General features: G+C 57.5%; 1 protein-coding gene across 1 annotated transcript in view; it reads left to right on the top strand.

Moving 5' to 3' along the window:
- SYNGAP1 (synaptic Ras GTPase activating protein 1) overlaps window positions 1–22,720 on the top strand; it is a gene marked incomplete in the record, with an annotated part of 59,167 nt that overhangs the window by 14,431 nt on the left and 22,016 nt on the right. Inside the window, 10 exon segments of the mRNA XM_074530081.1 lie at window positions 3,095–3,216; window positions 6,655–6,808; window positions 6,920–7,018; window positions 10,176–10,730; window positions 11,351–11,495; window positions 14,175–14,319; window positions 14,414–14,650; window positions 16,963–17,164; window positions 20,203–20,378; window positions 21,578–21,619. Coding sequence (XP_074386182.1) covers window positions 3,095–3,216; window positions 6,655–6,808; window positions 6,920–7,018; window positions 10,176–10,730; window positions 11,351–11,495; window positions 14,175–14,319; window positions 14,414–14,650; window positions 16,963–17,164; window positions 20,203–20,378; window positions 21,578–21,619 — 1,877 coding nt within the window.

The raw sequence follows: 22,720 nt of genomic DNA, 5'->3' as shown, positions 1-22,720 counted from the left end.
GTCATCTGTCATCCGTTTCCATGGTTACCATGGTTGTCGCCCCTCCGTTGATATGGTTACCATTATCACCCCTATTGCCATGCTGACCATTGTCACTTGTCACCCATCGCCATGGTTACCATGGTCCCCCCACCCCTGTTGCCATGGTTACCGTGGTCCCCTACACTCCATTGCCCTGGTAACCATGGCCCTCCCCATGGTCTGTTTCCATTGTTGCCCATCATTCGTTGCCATGGTTACCATCGTCATCTATCATCCGTTGCCACGGTTACTGTGCTCCCCACGTGACTGTTGCCATTGTCATCCGTTGCCATGGTTACCATGGTGGTTCCCCCCCCATTATTCCATTGCTTTGGTTACTGTGGTCCCCACATTCCCATTGCCATGGTTACCGTTGTCATCTATCATCTGTTGCCATGGTTACCATGGGCCCAAGTGCCCCCCATTGCCATTGTCATGGTTACCATGCCCCCCTATTTCCATGGTTACCATTGTTACTCGTCACCCATTGCCATGGTTACCTTGCTGGTCCCCTCATCCCCCCCAACCCTGTTGTCTTGGTTATTTGGGGTATCTGTTGCCATGGTTACCATGGTCCTCCCCCCCAACCCGTTACCATGGCTGCTCTGAGCTCTGTCAACTGTTGCCATGGTTACCCCATCACAAGCCCGTTGCCATGGTTACCAAATGCACAGCACCCCTTGCCATGGTTACCCCATCACACATATGTTGCCATGGTTACTGTTGTCCTCCGTCACACGTTGCCATGGTTACCATGGTCCCATTTCCATGGTTGTCATGGTCCCCACGTGCCTGTTGCCATTGTTACCCCATCACACTCCCGTTGCCATGGTTACCAAGGGCACACCACCCATTACCATGCGTACACTGATACTCACCTGTTGCCATGGTCACCACAGTCACCCATCAACTGTTGCCATGGTTACCCCATCACATGCCTGTTGCCAAGGTTCCCGTAGTCCTCCACCACATGTTGCCATGGTTACCATGGTCCTGTTTCCACGCTGCCATGGTTACTGTGGTCCCCACGTGCCCGTTGCCATAGTTACCCCATCGCACACCTGTTGCCATGGTTACCAAATACAAAACCCCTGTTGCCATGTTCACACTGGTGCTCAGCCATTGCCATGGTTACAGTGTTCCGTCAGTTGCCATGGTTACCCTGATTCTGTGTTACCATGGTTACCACAGTCAGTATCACCCGTTGCTATGGTAACTGTGGTCCCCATACATCCGTTGTCTTGGTTACTGGGGAAATAGTTGCCATGGTTGTTACCCCATCACACAGCCGTTGCCATGGTTACCCCATCACACAGCCGTTACCATGGTTGCCATGGTCCCAACCAGCTGTTGCCATGGTGACATTGGCCACTATTTCCACGTTGCTATGGTTACCATGGAATGCACATTCACATTGCCATGGTTACCTCATCACATGCCTGTTGGCATGGTTACTGCGATCCTCCATCACTCATTGCCACGGTTGCCATGGTACCCAGGAAGCCGTTGCCATGGTTACCGTGGGGCACATCCCAGTCATCTTGGTTATTGTGGTCCTGCCTGTTGCCATGGTTACCTCATCGCACACACGGTGCCATGGTTACTGCACCCCCCCCATCACTTGTTGCCATGGTTACCGTGGCCTGGCACATCCCTGTTGTCATGGTTGTTGTGGTCCTGCCTGTTGCCATGGTTACCGTAGTCCATCACTCCTGTGTTGTCATGCTTACCCCATCCCAGGCCTGTTGCCATGGTTACCCTGGTCCAGCCCGTCCCTGTTGCCATGGCTACCGTGACTGTACCTGTTCCCATGGTAACAGTGACCCATCGCCCCCCTGTTGCCATGGTTACCATGACCCCTGTGGTCTCCATGCTCGGGAACCGAGATGTTTCGCTGCCCATCACCATGGCAACCGCGGCCCTGTGGTACCTGTTACCATGGTAACTGGGTAACCTGGGGCCTACCTCACCTGTTTCCATGGCAACCATGGCCCTGAATGACCCGTTGCTATGGGAACCAGGTAACCCCCCCCCCCACCCCCAGGTCAGGAGCCAGGCAACCTGGTTACCATGGTAACGGGTTATTGCAGACCCAGGTGACCCAGAATAACCTGTTACCATGGTAACCAGGTCACCCAGGTCTGAAATCATTCATTGCCATGGTAACCAGGTAACCTCGACCTGGACTAACCTGTTGCCATGGTAACAGGCCAACCCAGGTAGTGAAGAGTCTGTTGCCATGGTAACCAGTAACCCAGGTCCTGAATGACCTGTTGCCATGGTAACAGGGTAACACCCCCACCCCCGGGTTCTGAATAGTCCATTGCCATGGTAACCTGGATCTGGAATAACCCGTTGCCATGGTAACGGGGTCACCCTGTGCCTGAGTAGTCCGTTGCCGTGGTAACTGGGTACTCAGGTCCTGTGCTGCCCGTTGCCATGGTAACCACGCAGCCCACACACTGAATGACCCATTACCATGGTAACCACTTTGACCTGGATCTGGAATAACCCGTTGCCATGGTAACCAGGTCACCTGGGCCCTGACTGATCTCTTGCCAGGGTAAACGGTCCGTTGCCATGGTAACCAGGTAAGCCAGGCCTGGAATAACCCGTTGCCATGGTAACAGGGTAACTGACATAGTGTGTGACCTGTTGCTATGGTTACCAGGTCACCCTGTGCCTGAGCAGTCTGTTGCCATGGTAACCGGGTAACTCAGGTCCCGAGTAGTTTGTTGCCATGGTAACTGCTGCTTGTCGCCATGGAAACCAGGATGTAATGACCCCGTGGTGACCTCCTGGTGACCCCTGACCCCTCAGTGACCCCTTGACTCCAATGACCCTGTGACCCCTGGATGACCCCTGACCCCCAGTGACCCTTGTTGACCCCTGACCTTGTTTGTCCCCTGGGTGACCCCTGGATTACCCCTGATGCTGGGTGACCCTGGGTGACCCCAGTGACCCCTGGGTGACCGGTGACTCAAGTGACCACTGGGTGACCCTGGGATGACCCCTGACCCCTGAGTGACCCCTGGGTGACCCCTGAGTGACCCCGTGACCCCGGTGTCCCCAGCAAGGCTTCCTGAGCCGGCGCCTCAAGAGCTCCATCAAGCGCACCAAGAGCCAGCCCAAGCTGGACCGGACCAGCAGCTTCCGGCAGATCCTGCCCCGCTTCCGCAGCGCCGACCACGACAGGTAAATACACCTGGGCGCAGGTGAGACACACCCGGGCACACCTGGGCACACCTGGGGTACACCTGGGGTACACCTGGGGTACACCTGGGGCATTGGGGATACACCTGGGTACATCTGGGGCAGCTTCCGGCAGATCCTGCCCCGCTTCCGCAGCGCCGACCACGACAGGTAAATACACCTGGGCGCAGGTGAGACACACCCGGGCACACCTGGGCACACCTGGGTACAGCTGGGGCATTGGGGACACAGCTGGGGTACACCTCACACACCTGGGGCAGCTTCCGGCAGATCCTGCCCCACTTCCGCAGTGCCAACCATGACAGGTAAATACACCTGGGCACAGGTGAGACACACCTGGGCACACCTGGGCACACCTGGGCACACCTGGGGTACACCTGGGATACACCTGGGGCATTTGGGATACACCTGGGTACACCTGGGGCAGCTTCCGGCAGATCCTGCCCCGCTTCTGGAGTGCCAACCACGACAGGTGAGATACACCTGGGCACACCTGGGCACACCTGGGCACACCTGGGTACACCTGGATACACCTGGGGCATTGGGGACACACCTGGGGTACACCTCACACACCTGGGGCAGCTTCCGGCAGATCCTGCCCCGCTTCCGCAGCGCCGACCACGACAGGTGAGACACACCTGGGATACACATGAGATACACCTGGGCACACCTGGGCACACCTGGGCACACCTGGGATACACCTGGGCACACCTGGGGGCACTGGGGACACACCTGGGATACACCTGGGATACACCTGGGCACACCTGGGGCATTGGGGACACACCTGGGCACACCTGGAGCAGCTTCCAGCAGATCCTGCTGCGCTTCGGCGGCGCCAACCACAACAGGTAAATACACCTGGAGGCACCTGGGTACACCTGGGGGCATTGGGGGCACACCTGAGATACACCTGGGCACACCTGGGCACACCTGGGGGCACTGGGGACACATCTGGGGCCATTGGGGACACACCTGGGCACACCTGGAGCAGCTTCCAGCAGATCCTGCTGCACTTCGGCAGCGCCAACCACGACAGGTAAATACACCTGGGGGCACCTGGGGGCATTGGGGACACATCTGGGATACACCTGGGGGCACCTGGGGGCACTGGGGACACACCTGGGGGTGTTTTGGGGCAGCAATCCACAGTGCCAACCCTGATAGGTAACCCCAAACACACCTGGGGACATTGGGGTCACCTGGGACACACCTGGGCACACCTGGGGACACACCTGGGCACATGTGGGGGCACCTGGGGACACACCTGAGGGACTTTGGGGTCACCTGGGACACACCTGAGGGAAACCTGGGCACACCTGGGGACACATCTGAAGGATAATACCTGGGCACACCTGGAACACACCTGGGCACACCTGGGGACACACCTGAGGGATACCTGGGCACACCTGGGCACACCTGGGGTCACCTGGGGACACAGCTGAGGGACTTTGGGGTCACCTGGGACACACCTGAGGGATACCTGGGCACACCTGGGCACACCTGGGACACACCTGGGGTCACCTGGGCACACCTGGGGTCACCTGGGGACACACCTGAGGGACTTTGGGGGTACCTGGGGACACCTGCAAACACACCTGGGACACACCTAGGAGACCCGGCCACACCTGGGGACACCAGGGCACACCTGGGGACACCACGGGGGCATTTGGGGACATGTGGGGGCACTGGACCAGCAGCTCCCACAGCGCCGAGCGTGACAGGTACCGGCAACACCTGGGGCACACCTGGGCACACCTGGGCACACCTGGGGGCACCCCGGGGGGATCTGGGGGTCCCACCGTGGGGGGGGGGGCCCTGAGTTCCGCCAGGAACTGCCCCAAATTCCCCAAAATCCCCCCAAAATTCCCCCAAAATCCCTCCAAAATTCCCCCAAAATCCCCCCCAAATTTTCTGAAAATCCCCCCAAAATTCCATGAATATGCCCCAAAAATCCCCCCAAAATTCCACCAAAATCCCTCCAAAATTCCCGGAAAATCTCCCCAAAAGTCCCCCCGAAATTGCCCAAAAAATCCCTCCAAAAATGCCCCCAAAAATCCCCCCAAAATCCCCCCAAAATCCCCTGAAAATCCCCTCCAATTCCCCAAAAATCTCCTCAAATGCCCCCAAACTCCCTCAAATCTCCCCAAATTCCCTCAAACAATACAGAACCCCCCAAACCTCCCCAAACCTGCCAAAATCTCCCCAAATTCCCTCCAATCCCCCCCAAATCTCTTTCCAACCCCTCCAATCTTTGCCAAATCCCCCCTAAATCCCCCCAAATCCCGAATTCCCAAAATTCTCAAATCCCCCAAAATCCCCCCCAGACCCCTCAGAATCCCCCCAATTCCTGAAATTCCCGAACCCCCCAATCCAGGGCTTGGCTGATGCGGAGCTTTAAAGAGCCACACTGGCATGACCCTCCCCAAACGGCCCCAAATCTCCCTAAAATGGCCCCAAATCCCCCCTCGAATGCCCCCAGACTCCCCCAGACCCCCCAAATTCCCAAAAATCCCAAACCCCCCCAATCCAGGGCCTGGCTGATGCAGAGATTTGAAGAGTTGTGTTCGCACAAAATCCCCCAAATCCCCCCAAAATGTCCCCAAATTCCCCCAAATCCCCCCAGTATGGCCCCAAATGTCCCCCAGGTCCCCCCCCCAGATAAACCCCAATTCCCCCCCCGAGCCCCCCGAATTCCCAAAATTCCCGAATTCCCAAAATTCCCAAATTCCCAAAATTCCCAAATCCCCGCTATCCAGGGTGCGACTGATGCAGGAGTCACATTTGCAGAAACTCCCCCCAAATCCCCCTGAAATGGCTCCAGTTCTCCCCAAATCACCCCCAAATTGCCCCAAACCCCCCCAGCCCCCCGGATTCCCCCGAATTCCCTGAATTCCCGCTGCAGGGAGCGGCTGATGCAGAGCTTGGAGGAGTTGCACTCGCACAAACCCCCCCAAATTCCCCCAAAATGGCCCCAATTTTTCCCAAATGGCCCCAAACACCCCCAAATCTCCCCAAATGCTCCCCAAATTCCCCCCCAGCCCCCCGGATCCCCCTGAATTTGCGGCGTTCCCGCTGCGGGGCGCAGCTGGTGCAGAGCTTGAAGGAGTCGCACTCCCACGAGCTCCCCCAAATACCCCCAAATTGCCCCCCAAATCCCCCCAAAATGGCCCAAAATCCCCCCAGCCTCCCCCCAGCCCCCCAGATCCCCCCGAATTCCCTGAATTCCCGCTGCAGGGCGCGGCTGATGCAGAGCTGTAAGGAGTAGCACTCGCACAAACTCCCCCAAACACCCCCGAACACCCCCAAATTCCCCCAAATCCCCCCAAATTGCCCCCCAAATCCCCCCCAGATGTCCCCCGGACCCCCCCAGCCCCCTCATCCCCCCCGGATCCCCCCGAATTCCCCGAATTCCCGCTGCAGGGCGCGGCTGATGCAGAGCTTTAAGGAGTCGCACTCGCACGAGTCGCTGCTGAGCCCCTCGAGCGCGGCCGAGGCGCTGGAGCTGAACCTGGACGAGGATTCCATCATCAAGGCCGTGCACAGCAGCATCCTGGGCCAGGAGTTCTGCTTCGAGGTGCGCCCGCCTTCCGGAACCTTCCGGAACCTTCCGGAACCTTCCGGAACCTCCCGGGGGCGCCTCCCCGGGGGGGCGTGGCTCACCTGGGGCTGGGGGCGGTGCCCGCAGGTGACGACGGCGTCGGGCACCAAATGTTTCGCCTGCCGGTCGGCGGCCGAGAGGGACAAATGGATCGAGAACCTGCAGCGTGCTGTGAAGCCCAACAAGGTGGGGGAGGGCAGGGGGAGGGGCTAATGGGGGTGGGGGAGGGGCTAGTGGGTGTGGGGGAGGGGCGACTGGTGGGGATGGGCGCGGTCAGTGGGGTTTGGTGGTCACCTGGTTATGGGGAGGGTCAATGGGTCATGGGGATGGTCAACTGGTCATGGGGATGAGCAACTGGTCATGGAGATGGTCAGTGGGTTGTGGGGGTGGGCAACTGGTCATGGGGATGGGAGTGGTCATTGGAGTTTGATGGTCAACTGGTGTTCAATGGTCAGTTGGTGTTCAATGGGCAATTGGTCATGGAGAGGGTCAAGGGGTCTTAGGGGTGGGCAACTGGTTTTGGAGGTGGGCAACTGGTCATTGGGTTTGGTCAACAGGTCATGGGGATGGTCAGCAGGTCATGGGAGTGGGCCACTGGTCATGAGGATGGGCAACTGGTCATGGAGATGGTCAGCAGGTCATGGGAGTGGGCAACTGGTCAGGAGTGTGGGCAACTGGTCATGGGAATGGGGGTGGCCAGTGGGGTTTGAGGGTCAGCTGGTCATGGGGAGCGTCAGCAGGTCATGGGAGAGGGCAACTGGTCATGGGGATGGGCAACTGGTCATGGGGTTGGTCAGCTGATCATGGAGATGGTCCGCGGGTCATGGGAGCGGGCAACCGGTCATGGGGATGGGGATGGTCATTGGAGTTTGATGGTCAACTGGTGTTCAATGGTCATTTGATCATGGCGATGGTCAGCGGGTCATTGGGATGGTCAACGGGTCATGGGGATGGTCAATGGGTCACAGGAGTGGGCAACTGGTCATGGGGGTGGACAATTGGTCATGGTGGTGGGGGTGGTCAGTGGTGTTTGATGGTCAGCTGGTGTTTGATGGTCAGCTGGTTATGGGAAGAGACAACAGGCCATGGGTGTGGGCAATTGGTGATGGGTGTGGGCAACTGGCAGGGATGGGGATGGTCATTGGGGTTCAATGGGCAACTGGTGGGGATGGTCAGTTGGTGTTCAATGGGCAGCTGGTCATGAAGGTGGTCAACTGTTCATGGGGATGGGCAACTGGTCATGGAGATGGGGGTGGTCATTTGGGTTTGATGGTCAACTGGTGTTCAATGGTCAACTGGTCATGGAGGTGAGCACCTGGTCAGGGGGGTGGGCAACAGGTCATGGAGATGGAGGTGGTCAGTGGTGGTTGATGGTCAATTGGTGTTCAATGGTCAGCTGGTTATGGGGAGGGCCAATGGGTCATGGGGGTGGGCAGCCGGGGGTGTGGGGTAGGCAACTGGTAATGGGGGTGGGCAACTGGTGGGGATGGGGGTCATTTACTGGTGTTCAATGGTCAACTGGTATTTGATGGTCAAATAGTTATGGGGAGGGTCAATGGGTCATGGGGGTGGGCAACTGGTCATGGGGGTGGGCAACTGGTCAGGGGGGTGGGCAACTGGTCATGAGGGTGGTCAATGGGTCAAGGGGGTGGGCAACTTGTCATGGGATAGGTCAACTGGTCATGGGGGTGGGCAGCTGGTCATAGGGGTGGGTGACTGGTGGGGATAGGGGTCATTAACTGGTGTTCAGTGGTCAACTGGTATTTGATGGTCAGCTGGTTATGGGGAGAGCCAATGGATCACAGGGATGGTCAGCAGGTGGGATGGGGGTGGTCAGCTGGTGTTGGTGAACTGGTTGGGGGGAGTGAAGTGGCCATCAGGATGGTGAAGTGGTGGGAATGGAAATGATCAGATGGTGTTGATGATCAACTGGTCATGGGAATGGTCAGCTGGTGGGGATGGTCATGGTGTCGATGGTCAACTGGTGATGGAAGTGGACAGCTGATATTGGTGATCAATCAGTGATGGAGGTGGTCAGCTGGTGCTGATGGTCAGCTGGTGGGGTTGGTCAGCTGGTGCTGATGGTTAACTGGTGTTTGACGGTAATGGAGTGTTTGACAGCGGTGGTTGACTGATAATGGAGGTTGTCAACTGCTACCAATGGTCACCTGGTGTGTAATGGTCAGCTGACATCAATGGTCAACTGGTGGTGGAGGTGATTATGGTGTTTATGGTCAAAAGTTGTCAATGGTCAGCTGGTGTTGATGGTCATCTGGTGGGGATGAAGATGGTCAGCTGGTGGGGATGAAGATGGTCAGCTGGTGTTGATGGCTAACTGGTGGGGCTGAAGATGGACACCTGTCACCTGGTGTGGGCATCAGCTGGGATAAGGATGGTCAAGCAGTGGTGATGAGCCCGGTCAACTGGTCTTGACGGTCACCTGTGCTCGATGGTCAACTGATGGGGATGGGAATGGTCAAGTGGTGTTGGTGGTCACCCGGTGGGAATGGGGATGGTCCGTTGGTGTTGATGTCAGCTGGGCTAGAGATGGTCAAGCAATGGTGATGAGCCTGGTCAGCTGGTGTTGATGGTCATCTGGGTGGTCAATTGGAGGGGATGTTGATGGTCAGTTGATATTGATGGTCAGCAGGGGATAGAGGTGGTCATGAGTTGATGGTCATCTGCTGTCAATGGTCAGCTGGTGTCGCTGCCAGCTGGTGTTGGTGGTCATCTGGTGTCAGTGGTCAGCTGGTGTTGATGGCAACTGGGCTAAGGATGCCCAAGCCACGGTGATGAGTCTGGTCAGCTGGTGTTGATGGTCAGCTGGTGTAGAGGGTGTTCATGATGTTGATGGTCAGCTGGTGTTGATGGTCAGGTGGTGCTGAGGATGTTCATGATGTTGATGGTCAGCTGGTGTTGATGGTCAGCTGGTGGGGGTGAGGATGGTTGAGCAATGGTGATGAGTGTGGTCAGCTGATGTCAATGGTCAGCTGGTGTAGAAGGTCAGCTGGTGTTAACGATCACCTGGTGGCAATGGGGATGGTCACCTGGTGTTGAGGGTCAGCTGGAGTTGATGATCACCTGGTGTTAATGATCACCTGGTGGTTGTGGGGATGGTCACCTGGCATTGATGGTCAGTGGGTGTTGATGGTCACCTGGCATTGATGGCCGCCTGGTGTCAGCGATCACCTGGAGGCAATGGGGATGGTCAGGTGCTGTTGATGGTCACCTGGTGTCACTGGGGGTGTCCACCTGGCCTCGATGCCCACCTGGCCAAGGCCACCCCGTCGCGGCTCCGAGCCGCTCCACGGGCGTCACCCTGGCCGGTGGCCCGTCCCCGCAGGACAACAGCCGCCGCGTGGACAACGTGCTGAAGCTGTGGGTGATCGAGGCGCGCGACCTGCCGCCCAAGAAGCGCTACTACTGCGAGCTGTGCCTGGACGACATGCTGTACGCGCGCACCACCAGCAAGGCCCGCACCGACAACGTCTTCTGGGGCGAGCACTTCGAGTTCAACAACCTGCCCGCCGTGCGCACCATCCGCCTGCACCTCTACAAGGACACCGACAAGAAGAGGAAGAAGGACAAGAGCAACTACGTGGGCATGGTGAGCATCCCCATCGCCAGCGTCACCGGGCGGCACTTCGCCGAGCAGTGGTACCCGCTGAGCCAGCCCAGCGGCAGCAAGAGCAAGGCCGGGTGCCCCGCGCTGCGCGTCAAGAGCCGCTTCCAGACCATGAGCATCCTGCCCATGGAGCTCTACAAGGAGTTCGCCGAGTACGTCACCAACAACTACCGCATGCTCTGCGCCGTGCTGGAGCCCGTGCTCAGCGTCAAGAGCAAGGAGGAGGTGGCCTGCGCGCTGGTGCACATCCTGCAGAGCACCGGCAAGGCCAAGGTGGGACGTAGGGATGGATTGGTGGGATCTAGGGAGGGTTCGGTGAGTGGGATGGATGGATGGAGCTGGAGGTGGCCTGCGCGCTGGTGCACATCCTGCAGAGCACCGGCAAGGCCAAGGTGGGACAGCAGGGTTGGGGTGGTGAAATGGATGGATGGATGGATGGGTGGATGATGGATGGATGGATGGATGGATGGATGGATGATGGATGGATGATGGATGGATGGATGGACGGATGGATGGATGGATGGATGGATGGATGGATGGATGGATGGATGGAGCTGGAGGTGGCCTGCGCACTGGTGCACATCTTGCAGAGCACCGGCAAGGCCAAGGTGGGACATAGGGATGGATTGGTGGGATCTGGGAGGGTTTGGTGGGTGGATGGATGGATGGATGGATGGAGCTGGAGGTGGCCTGCGCACTGGTGCACATCCTGCAGAGCACCGGCAAGGCCAAGGTGGGGCTTTGGAGGTTGGAATGGTGGGATCTTGGCAGGGTTGGGGTGGTGGAATGGATGGACAGATGGATGGATGGATGGATGGATGGATGGATGGATGATGGATGGAGATGGGACAGAGGGACATCCACCACTGGCCCACACTGACGGTCGTGGGCAGGACTTCCTGTCGGACATGGCCATGACGGAGGTGGATCGTTTCATGGACCGGGAGCACCTGATCTTCCGGGAGAACACCTTGGCCACCAAAGCCATCGAGGAGTACCTGAAGCTCATCGGCCAGAAATACCTCAAGGACGCCATTGGTGAGCGCCAGCAGTACTGGGGGTGTCAGTGGGGGCGTGGTCTCCTTGGCAGGAGTGTGGTGGGGTGGGTGGTCCCACTCATGGCCATGAGATGGTTGGGTGGTTCCTTCCATGGCCATGTCCTCATTGGGTGGTCCCAGTCATGGCCATGACATGGTTGGGTGGTTCCTTCTTGTCATCATGAGGTGCTTGAGTGGTCCCCACTCCTGGCTATGAGATCATTGCATGGTGCCCATTCATGCCTGAGTTCCATCACCACCATCATCAGACCATTGGGTGGTCCTCACTCATGGCCAGGTTCCTTCACCACCATCATGAGATGGTTGGATTTTCCCTTCTCATGGCCATGACGTGGTTGAATTGTCCCTACTCATGTCCATGACAGTTTTTGAGGTCCCACACATGACCAATTCCATCAGAACCATCATGAGATCATTGGGTGGTCCTCACTCATGGCCAGGTTCCATCACCACCATGATGAGATCCTTGGATTGTCCCTCCTCATGGCCATGACATGGTTGGGTGTTTCTTACTCATGGCCATGACATTGTTTGAGGTCCCACACATGACCAGGTTCCATCACCACCATCATGAGATCCTTGGGTTGTCCCTTCTCACATCCACAAGAGATTTGGGTGGTCTCTACTCATGGCCATGACATGGTTGGGTGTCCCCTTGTTGTGGTCATGGGATGGTTGGGAGGTCCCTGCTCACAGCCTGGTTCCATCACCACCATCATGAGATCGTTGGGTTGTCCCTTCTCATGGCCATGAGATCATTGGGTGGTCTCTTTTCAGGGCCATGTCCCCACTAGATGGTTCTGGGATGGTTGGGTGGTCCCTACTCACAATCAAGTTCCATCATTGCCTTCATCAATGAGATGGTTGGGTGGTCTCTTCTTGTGCCCATGTGACTTTGTGTGGTCCCTGCTCATGGTCCTGACATGGTTGGGTGGCCCCTTCCTGTGGCCATGAGATGGTTGGGTGGTCCCCACTGATAGCCAGGTTCCATCACCATCATTGTGAGATTGTTGGGTCGTTCCTTCTCATGGCCATGAGACCCTTGGGTGGTTCCAGGTTCCATCACCACCATCATCATGAGATCTTGGGTGGTCCCCACTCATGGCCAGGTTCTACCACCACCATCATGAGATCATTGGGAGGTCACTTTGCATGGCCATGACAGGGTTGGGTCCCTTCTTGTGGTCATGGCATGGTTGGGTGGTCCCCACCGATGACTGGGTTCCATCATCACCATCATGAAATCATTGGGTGGCCCCCACTCAGGGCCATGAAATCATTGGGTGGTCCCTTCTTGTGACCATGAGATCATTGGGTGGCCAGTTCTCATGGCCATGACACAGCTGGGTGGTCCCTGCCATGGCCATTAGATCACGGGATGGTCCCTACTCAAGCTCATGTTCCATCATCACCATCATGAGATCATTGGATGGTCCCCACTCATGGCCATGTTCCATTCCGATCATCATGAGATCTTTAGGTGGTCCCCACTCATGGCCAGTAGGTCATTGGGTGGTCCCCCCTCAAAGTCATTTTCCATCCCCACCATCATGAGATCTTTGGGTGATCCCCACTCATGGCCATGTTCCATCCCCACCATCATGAGATCTTTGGGTGTTCCTCACTCACGGCCATGTTCCTTCACCACCATCATGAGATCTTTGGATGATCCCCACTCACGACCATGTTCCATCAACATCATCATGAGATCTTTGGGTGTTCCTCACTCATGGCCATGTTCCATCCCCACCATCATGAGATCTTTGGGTGTTCCCCACTCATGGCCATGTTCCTTCACCACCATCATGAGATCTTTGGGTGGTCTCCACTCACGGTCATGTTCCATCCCCACCATCATGAGATCTTTGGGTGTTCCTCACTCATGGCCATGTTCCTTCACCACCATCATGAGATCTTTAGGTGGTCCCCACTCATGGCCAGTAGGTCATTGGGTGGTCCCCCCTCAAAGTCATGTTCCATCCCCACCATCATGAGATCTTTGGGTGTTCCTCACTCACGGCCATGTTCCTTCACCACCACCATGAGATCTTTGGATGATCCCCACTCACGGCCATGTTCCTTCACCACCATCATGAGATCTTTGGATGATCCTCACTCACAGCCATGTTCCATCCCCACCATCATGAGATCTTTGGGTGTTCCTCACTCATGGCCACATTCCTTCACCACCATCATGAGATCTTTGGGTGTTCCTCACTCACAGCCATGTTCCATCACCACCATCATGAGATCTTTGGGTGTTCCTCACTCATGGCCATGTTCCTTCACCACCATCATGAGATCTTTGGGTGTTCCTCACTCACGGCCATGTTCCATCACCACCACCACGAGATCTTTGGGTGTTCCTCACTCATGGCCATGTTCCATCACCACCATCATGAGATCTTTGGATGATCCCCACTCATGGCCATGTTCCATCACCACCATCATCAGATCTTTGGGTGTTCCTCACTCATTGCCATGTTCCTTTACCACCATCATGAGATCTTTGGGTGTTCCTCACTCACGGCCATGTTCCATCCCCACCATCATGAGATCTTTGGGCAGTGCCTCCCCCCTCCATGACACATCCGGGTCCCTTCTCCCCCCGCCCCCGGTGTCCCCCCGGTGTCCCCTGGGTGTCCCCGCCGTGCCGCAGGCGAGTTCATCCGCGCGCTCTACGAGTCGGAGGAGAACTGCGAGGTGGACCCCATGAAGTGCTCGGCCTCCACGCTGGCCGACCACCAGGCCAACCTGCGCATGTGCTGCGAGCTGGCGCTCTGCAAGGTGGTCAACTCCCACTGGTGAGTGCGGGGGCGCGGCGGGGACGTCCCCGGGCTCCGCGTGACGCCGAGTGACGTCCCGCCGTGTCCCGCCGTGTCCCGCCGTGTCCCGCAGCGTGTTCCCGCGGGAGCTGAAGGAGGTGTTCGCCTCGTGGCGGCTGCGCTGCGCCGAGCGCGGGCGCGAGGACATCGCCGACCGCCTGATCAGCGCCTCGCTCTTCCTGCGCTTCCTGTGCCCCGCCGTCATGTCCCCCAGCCTCTTCGGCCTCATGCAGGAGTACCCCGACGAGCAGACGGCGCGGACGCTGACCCTCATCGCCAAGGTCATCCAGAACTTGGCCAACTTCACCAAGTGAGGGCGGAGACGGCGGCGGGAGGGACCGGGGAGGGGTGGGGGGATGATTGGTGGATGGATGGATTGTGGATGATGGATGATGGATGATGGACAGATGGATGGATTGTGGATGATGGATGATGGATGGATGGATGGATGGATGGATGGATGGATGGATGATGGATGGATGGATGATGGATGGATGGATGGATGGATGATGGATGATGGATGGATGGATGGATGATGGATGGATGGATGATGGATGGATGGAGGGATGGAGGGATGGATGGATGGATGGATGGATGGATGATGGATGGATGGATGACGGATGGATGGATGGATGATGGATGACGGAGGGATGGATGGATGATGGATGATGGATGATGGATGGATGGATGGATGGAGGGATTGATGGATGATGGATGGATGGATGGATGATGGATGATGGATGGATGATGGATGGATGGAGGGATGGATGATGGATGGATGGATGATGGATGGGTGATGGATGGATGGATGGATGATGGATGGATGATGGATGGATGGATGATGGATGACGGATGGATGGATGGATGGATGGATGGATTGATGGATGATGGATGGATGATGGATGATGGATGGATGGATGGATGATGGATGGATGGATGGATGGATGGATGGATGGATGGAGGGATGATGGATGGATGGATGGATGGATGGATGGATGGATGATGGATGGATGGATGGATGGATGGATGGATGGATGGATGATGGATGGATGGATTGTGGATGATGGATGATGGATGGTTGGATGGATGGATGGATGGATGGATGATGGATGGATGGATGGAGGGATGATGGATGGATGGATGGATGGATGGATGATGGATGGATGGATGGATGATGGATGGATGGATGGATGGATGGATGGATGATGGATGGATGGATGGATGGATGGATGGATGCATGGATGGATGATAACAGTCACTGATGATGATGATGATGGATGGTGGGTCATGATGGATCACAGATGATGATGGAAGGTGGATGATGATGGATGACAGCTGAGGATGGATGATGGATGACAGGTGATGATGGATGGATGGATGATAGATGGATGGTGGATGATGATGGCTGATAACAGTGGTTGATGATGATGATGGATGGTAGATGATGATGGATGGTGGATTCTGATGGATGACAGATGATGATGCATAGATGCTGGATGATGACAATGGCTGCCGATGGATGATGGATGGCAGGTGATGATGATGGATGATGGATGGTGACAATGGATGATGATGGCTGATAGGGGACAATGGATGATGGATCATGATGGGTGATAACAAGGTTGATGATGGATGGATGGTGGATGATGTCTACTGATGATGATGACGATGATGACAATGGATGACAGATAACCATGGATGACAGATGATGATGCATGAAGGATGATGACGGATGATGATGATGATGATGGATGACAGATGATGAAGGATGATGGATGATGGATGGATGGATGATGGATGATAACAGTGGTTGATGACAATGATGGATGGTGCATGATGGATGATGGGTCATGATGGATGACAGATGATGATGGACGATGGATGACAAATGTCCATGGATGATGATGATGATGATGGATGGATGGATGGACAACAATGGATGACAACAGATGATGATGGATGACGATGAAGGATGATGATGGATGAAGGATGATGATGGATGGATGATGGTTGATGATGATCAGATGGACAACAATGGATGACAACAGATGATGATGGATGACGATGAAGGATGATGATGGATGAAGGATGACAATGGATGAATGATGGCTGATGATGATCAGATGGACAGCAATGGATGACAATGGATGATGGATGGTGATGGAGGCTGTCAATGATTGAAGGATGATGATGGTTGATGATGACGACGATGGACAACAATGGATGCCAACACATGATGATGGATAATGCACAACCCCCTTCCCACCCTTCCCCACCCCTCACCTCCCAGGTCCCACCTCCCACCCCACCCTCACACTGGGGACACCCTTCACCTGCCAGGGCCCACCTGCCGGCCCCACCCTCATCTCCTGGGGGGTATTCCTGCCCACCTGCCTGCCCCACCTTCACCTTTTGGGGGGGGATGTTCCCACCCACCTGCCGGCCCCGCCCTCACCTGGTGGAGGTCTTCCCTCCCACCTACTGGCCTTACCTTCACTTTTGGGGATGTTCTTGCCCACCTGCCGGCCCCGCCCTCACCTGCTGGGTGTCCCTGCCCACCTGCCAGCCCCGCCCTTCACCTGCTGGGGCCCACCCCGGGCTCACCTGTGCCCACCTGCGCAGGTTCGGGAGCAAGGAGGAGTACATGGCGTTCATGAACGAGTTCCTGGAGCTGGAGTGGGCCAGCATGCAGCAGTTCCTGTACGAGATCTCCAACCTGGACACGCTCACCAACAGCACCAGCTTCGAGGGCTACATCGACCTGGGCCGCGAGCTGTCCACGCTGCACGCGCTGCTCTGGGAGGTCATGAGCCAGCTCAGCAAGGTAACGCACCTGGGCACACCTGGGGAACCCACCATGGCCTCACCTGTGTGGTGAGAACCTCACCTGTGCAGCTACAGTGTCACCTGGGGGGTGGCCATGGGGATGGACATGGTGCAGGCGCTGCTCTGGGAGGTCATGAGCCAGCTCAGCAAGGTAACGCACCTGGGCAGCCCTCACCTGTGCAGCCATGGCCTCACTTGTGTGGTGACAGCCTCACCTGTGTGGGCACAGCCTCACCTGTGTGGGCAGTGTCACCTGGGGGTGGCCATGGGAAGGGACAGCCTGCCTGAGCTGCTCTGGGAGGTCATGAGCCAGCTGAGCAAGGTAACGCACCTGGGCACACCTGGGCAACCCGCCACGGCCTCACCTGTGTGGTGAGAACCTCACCTGTGCAGCCACAGCCTCACCTGTGTGGTGAGAACTTCACCTGTGCAGCCACAGCCTCACCTGTGTGGGCACAGTGTCATCTGGGCGGTGGCCATGGGGAGGGACATCCTACCTGAGCTGCTGTGGGAGGTCATGAGCCAGCTCAGCAAGGTAACGCACCTGGGCACACCTGGGGAACCGATAACAGAGTCACCTGTGCAGCCACGGCCTCACCTGTGCAGCCATGGACTCACCTGGGAGTGGCCATGGGCAGGTGACCCCCCCGCCTCCTCAGATGTCCACCTACCTTGGGAGCTCCTGGGGTCCCCCCAGATGAGGTCCCAGGGGTCTCACCTGCCCAGGTGAGCTCCTCAGGTGTGCCCAGGTGTGCCCAGGTGCACTCAGGTGTGCTCACCTGTCCCCACAGGAGGCGCTGCTGAAGCTGGGCCCCACTCAGAGTCATCGGAGTACCCCTAGATAAGGTCCCAGGTTTGCTCAGGTGCACTCAGGCACACTCAGGTGCCCCCAGGTGCACTCAGATGTTCCCAGGTGCACTCAGGCACACTCAGGCACACTCAGGTGCGCTCAGGTGCGCTCACCTGTCCCCGCAGGAGGCGCTGCTGAAACTGGGCCCATTGCAGTCATTGGGAAATCAATGAGGTACCTCTAGATAAGGTCCCAGGTGTGCTCAGGCACACTCAGGTGTCCCCAGGTTTGATCAGGTGCGCTCAGGTGCCCTCACCTGTTCCGCAGGAGGCGCTGCTGAAGCTGGGTTCCATTACAGTGATTGGGGTTGCTCTAGTTGAGGTTCCAGGTGCTCTCAGGTGCACTCAGGTGTGCCCAGGTGCACTCAGGTGCCCTCACCTGTCCCACAGGAGGCGCTGCTGAAGCTGGGCCCCATTGCAGGCATTGGGGTTCCCTTAGATAAGGTCCCAGGCGCACTCAGGTGTCTCCAGGTGCACTCAGGTGCCCTCAGGTGCCCTCAGGTGTGCCCAGGTGCACTCAGGTGCCCTCACCTGCCCCACAGGAGGCGCTGCTGAAGCTGGGTCCCATTACAGTGATTGGGGTTGCTCTAGTTGAGGTTCCAGGTGTGCCCAGGTGCACTCACCTGTCTGTCCCACAGGAGGCGCTGCTGAAGCTGGGCCCCATTGCAGTGATTGGGGTTGCTCTAGCTGAGGTTCCAGGCACACTCAGGTGTCCCCAGGTGTGCTCAGGTATGCTCAGGTGCTCTCACCTGTCCCCCCACAGGAAGCTTTGTTGAAGCTGGGTCCCATTACAGTGATTGGGGTTGCTCTAGTTGAGGTTCCAGGTGTGCCCAGGTGCACTCAGGTGCTCTCAGGCACACTCAGGTGTCCCCAGGTGTCCCCAGGTGCACTCAGGTGCTCTCACCTGTCCCGCAGGAGGTGCTGCTGAAGCTGGGTCCCATTGCAGGCATTGGGGTTGCTCTAGCTGAGGTTCCAGGCACACTCAGGTGTCCCCAGGTGTGCTCAGGTATGCTCAGGTGCTCTCACCTGTCCCCCCACAGGAAGCTTTGTTGAAGCTGGGTCCCATTACAGTGATTGGGGTTGCTCTAGTTCAGGTTCCAGGTGTGCCCAGGTGCACTCAGGCGCTCTCAGGTGTGCCCAGGTGCACTCAGGTGCCCTCACCTGTCCCTAGGAGGCGCTGCTGAAGCTGGGCCCCATTGCAGGCATTGGGGTTGCTCTAGTTGAGGTTCCAGGCACACTCAGGTGTCCCCAGGTGTGCCTAGGTGTGCTCAGGTGCTCTCAGGTGCACTCAGGTGTGCCCAGGTGCACTCAGGTGCCCTCACCTGTCCCACAGGAGGCTCTGCTGAAGCTGGGCCCCATTGCAGGCATTGGGGTTCCCTTAGATAAGGTCCCAGGCGCACTCAGGTGTCTCCAGGTGCACTCAGGTGCCCTCAGGTGCACTCAGGTGCACTCAGGTGTGCTCACCTGTCCCGCAGGAGGTGCTGCTGAAGCTGGGCCCCATTACAGTGATTGGGGTTGCTCTAGTTGAGGTTCCAGGCGCACTCAGGTGTCCCCAGGTGTGCCCAGGTGTGCTCAGGCGCTCTCAGTTGTGCCCAGGCACACTCAGGTGCCCTCACCTGCCCCACAGGAGGCGCTGCTGAAGCTGGGCCCCATTACAGTGATTGGGGTTGCTCTAGTTGAGGTTCCAGGTGTGCCCAGGTGCGCTCAGGTGCCCTCACCTGTCCCCGCAGGAGGCGCTGCTGAAGCTGGGTCCCATTGCAGGCATTGGGGTTGCTCTAGCTGAGGTTCCAGGTGTGCCCAGGTGCACTCAGGCACACTCAGGTGCCCTCACCTGTCCCGCAGGAGGCGCTGCTGAAGCTGGGCCCCATTGCAGTGATTGGGGTTGCTCTAGTTGAGGTTCCAGGTGTGCCCAGGCACACTCAGGTGCACTCAGGCACACTCCGGCACACTCAGGTGCCCTCACCTGTCCCACAGGAGGCTCTGCTGAAGCTGGGTCCCATTGCAGTGATTGGGGTTGCTCTAGTTGAGGTTCCAGGTGTGCCCAGGTGCACTCAGGTGCTCTCACCTGTCCCACAGGAGGCGCTGCTGAAGCTGGGCCCCATTGTAGGCATTGGGGTTCCCCTAGATAAGGTCCCAGGTGGCCCCAGGTGTGCCCAGGTGCACTCAGGTGCCCTCACCTGTCCCTAGGAGGCGCTGCTGAAGCTGGGCCCGCTGCCCCGCCTGCTGACGGACATCAGCGTGGCGCTGCGGAACCCTCACCTGCAGCGCCAGCCCAGCCAGGGCGAGCGGCTGCCGCCCAAGGGGCTGGTGCTGCGCGGGCCCTCGGCCGACCTGCAGCCCTACCTGGTGCGCGACCTCAACAGGTGAGCGCACCCGCCCGGCCACGCCCTGCCCGTCGTGTCCCCTTGTGTGGCCAAAGTGTCCTCCTGTCCCACCTGGTGACCACTGGTCTCACCTGGGGCAGCCCCACCCACCTGTCACTCCCCCAGTTGTGTCTGGTTGTGTGGTCAAGGTGTCCTCCTGTCTCACCTGGTCTCACCTGGGGTGGCCCCACTCACCTGGCGTGTCCTGTTGTGCAGCCGAGGTGTCCCCCTTTCTCACCTGGCCTCACCTGGGCTGGCCCCACCCAGGTGTGACCCCTTTCTGTGTCCCCCTGTCTCACCTGGTCTCACCTGGTGGCCCTTGGTCTCACCTGTGATCCCCCAGTCACACCCCCTTCTGTGGCTGAGGTCTCACCTGGCCTCACCTGGGCTGGCCCCACCCACCTGTGACCACCCCATCGTGTCCGGCTGTGTGACCGAGGTGTCCCCTCCATCTCACCTGGCCTCACCTGGGGTAGTCCCACCCACCTGTGAGCCCCCCTCATGTCCCCCTGTGTGGTTCAGGTGTCCTCCTGTCTCACCTGGCCTCACCTGGTGGCCCTTGGTCTCACCTGGGGTTGCCACACCCACCCGTGACCCTCTTCCCCATGTCCCCATGGTGACCCCAAATACCTGTGGGACTTTCATGTCCCACCTGTGACCCCAGTGTCACCTGTTGTTGCTGGGTCTCACCTGGGGTCTCACCTGTCCCCCTCCATGTCCCCTGGTGCCCCCACCTGTCCCAGGTGTCCCCAGGGGTGTCACTTGTCCTGCTCTGGTGTTCCCCAATGTCCCCACCTGTCCCAGGTGTCCCTGGGTCTCACCTGGGTCTCTCACCTGTCCCCCCCCCCACATCCATGTTCCCTTGGTGTCCCTGGGTGTCACCTGGAGGTCTCACCTGGGGTCTCACCTGTCCTGCCCCAGTGTCCTCCCAGTGTCCCCACCTGTCCCAGGTGTCCCCAGGGTTATATCTGGGGGTGTCACCTGTCTGGCTCTGGTGTCCCCACCTGTCCCAGGTGTCCCCAGGAGTGTCACCTGTCTGGCTCTGGTGTCCCCACCTGTCTCACCTGTCCCTGGAGGTGTCATCTGTCCTCCTCTGTGTCCCCCCCATGTCCCCACCTGTCCCAGGTGTCCCCAGGTCTCACCTGGGGGTGTCACCTGGGTCACACCGGGGTCTCACCTGTCCCTCACCTGTCCCACAGCTCCGTGGATCTCCAGTCCTACATGGTCCGGGGGCTCAACAGGTGAGGGGCGGGGCCTGGGAATTTGGGGTTTGGGATTTGGGGGATTTGGGATTTGGAGTTTCGGATTTGGGGTTTGGGATTTGGGGTTTGGGGTTTCGGAATTTGGGATTTGGGATTTTTGGGGTTTATGGTTTGGGAATTGAGATTTGGAGTTTCGGGTTTGGGGTTTGGGAATTTGGGATTTGGGATTTTTGTGGTTTGGGAATTTGGGATTTGAGGTTTGGGGAATTTGGGATTTGGGATTTTTGGGGTTTGGGAATTTGGGATTTTGGGGTTTGGGGTTTGGGGTTTGAGGTTTGGGGAATTTGGGATTTGGGATTTTTGTGGTTTGGGAATTTGGGATTTGGGATTTTTGGGGTTTCGGAATTTGGGATTTTGGGATTTGAGGTTTGGGAATTTGGGATTTGGGATTTTTGTGGTTTGGGAATTTGGGATTTTGGGGTTTGGGAATTTGGGATTTTGGGGTTTGAGATTTGGGGTTTGGGGGATTTGGGGTTTGGGGTTTTGGGAATTTGGGATTTGGGGAGATTGGGAATTTGGGATTTTGGGGTTGGGGGTTTGGGGTTTGAGGTTTGGGGTTTTGGGGTTTGGGAATTGGAGATTGGGGTGTGGGGTTTGGGAATTGGGGTTTGGGGTTTGGGATTTGAGGTTTGGGATCAGGATGGAGATCGTGATTGGGATTGGGGTGGGGATGAAACTGGGATCGGGGACAGGGATGGGGACGGGAACATTTGGGATGGGAACATTTGGGACCGGGACATTTGGGATGGGAGTGGGAATGTTTGGGATGGGGACATTCGGGATGGGGATGGGAATGTTTGGAATGGGATGGGAATGTTTGGGATGGGGAAGTTTGGAATGGGAACATTCGAGATGTGGGCGGGAACATTCAGAATGGGAACATTTGGGATGGGGACAGGAACATTCAAGATGTTTGGGATGGGAACATTTGGGATGAGGATGGGAACGTTCGGGATGGGAATGTTTGGATGGGAACGTTTGGGATGGGAATGTTTGAGATGGGATGGGAATGTTCAGGATGGGGACATTTGGGATGGGGATGGAAACGTTTGGGATTGGAACATTTGGGATGGTGGGGGA

This window comes from Zonotrichia albicollis, chromosome 31, assembly GCF_047830755.1.
Source record: "Zonotrichia albicollis isolate bZonAlb1 chromosome 31, bZonAlb1.hap1, whole genome shotgun sequence".
Classification (NCBI taxonomy): Eukaryota; Metazoa; Chordata; class Aves; order Passeriformes; family Passerellidae; genus Zonotrichia; species Zonotrichia albicollis.
The sequence above is the reverse complement of the archived record's forward strand: the minus strand, read 5'-3'. Positions and strand labels throughout refer to the sequence as shown.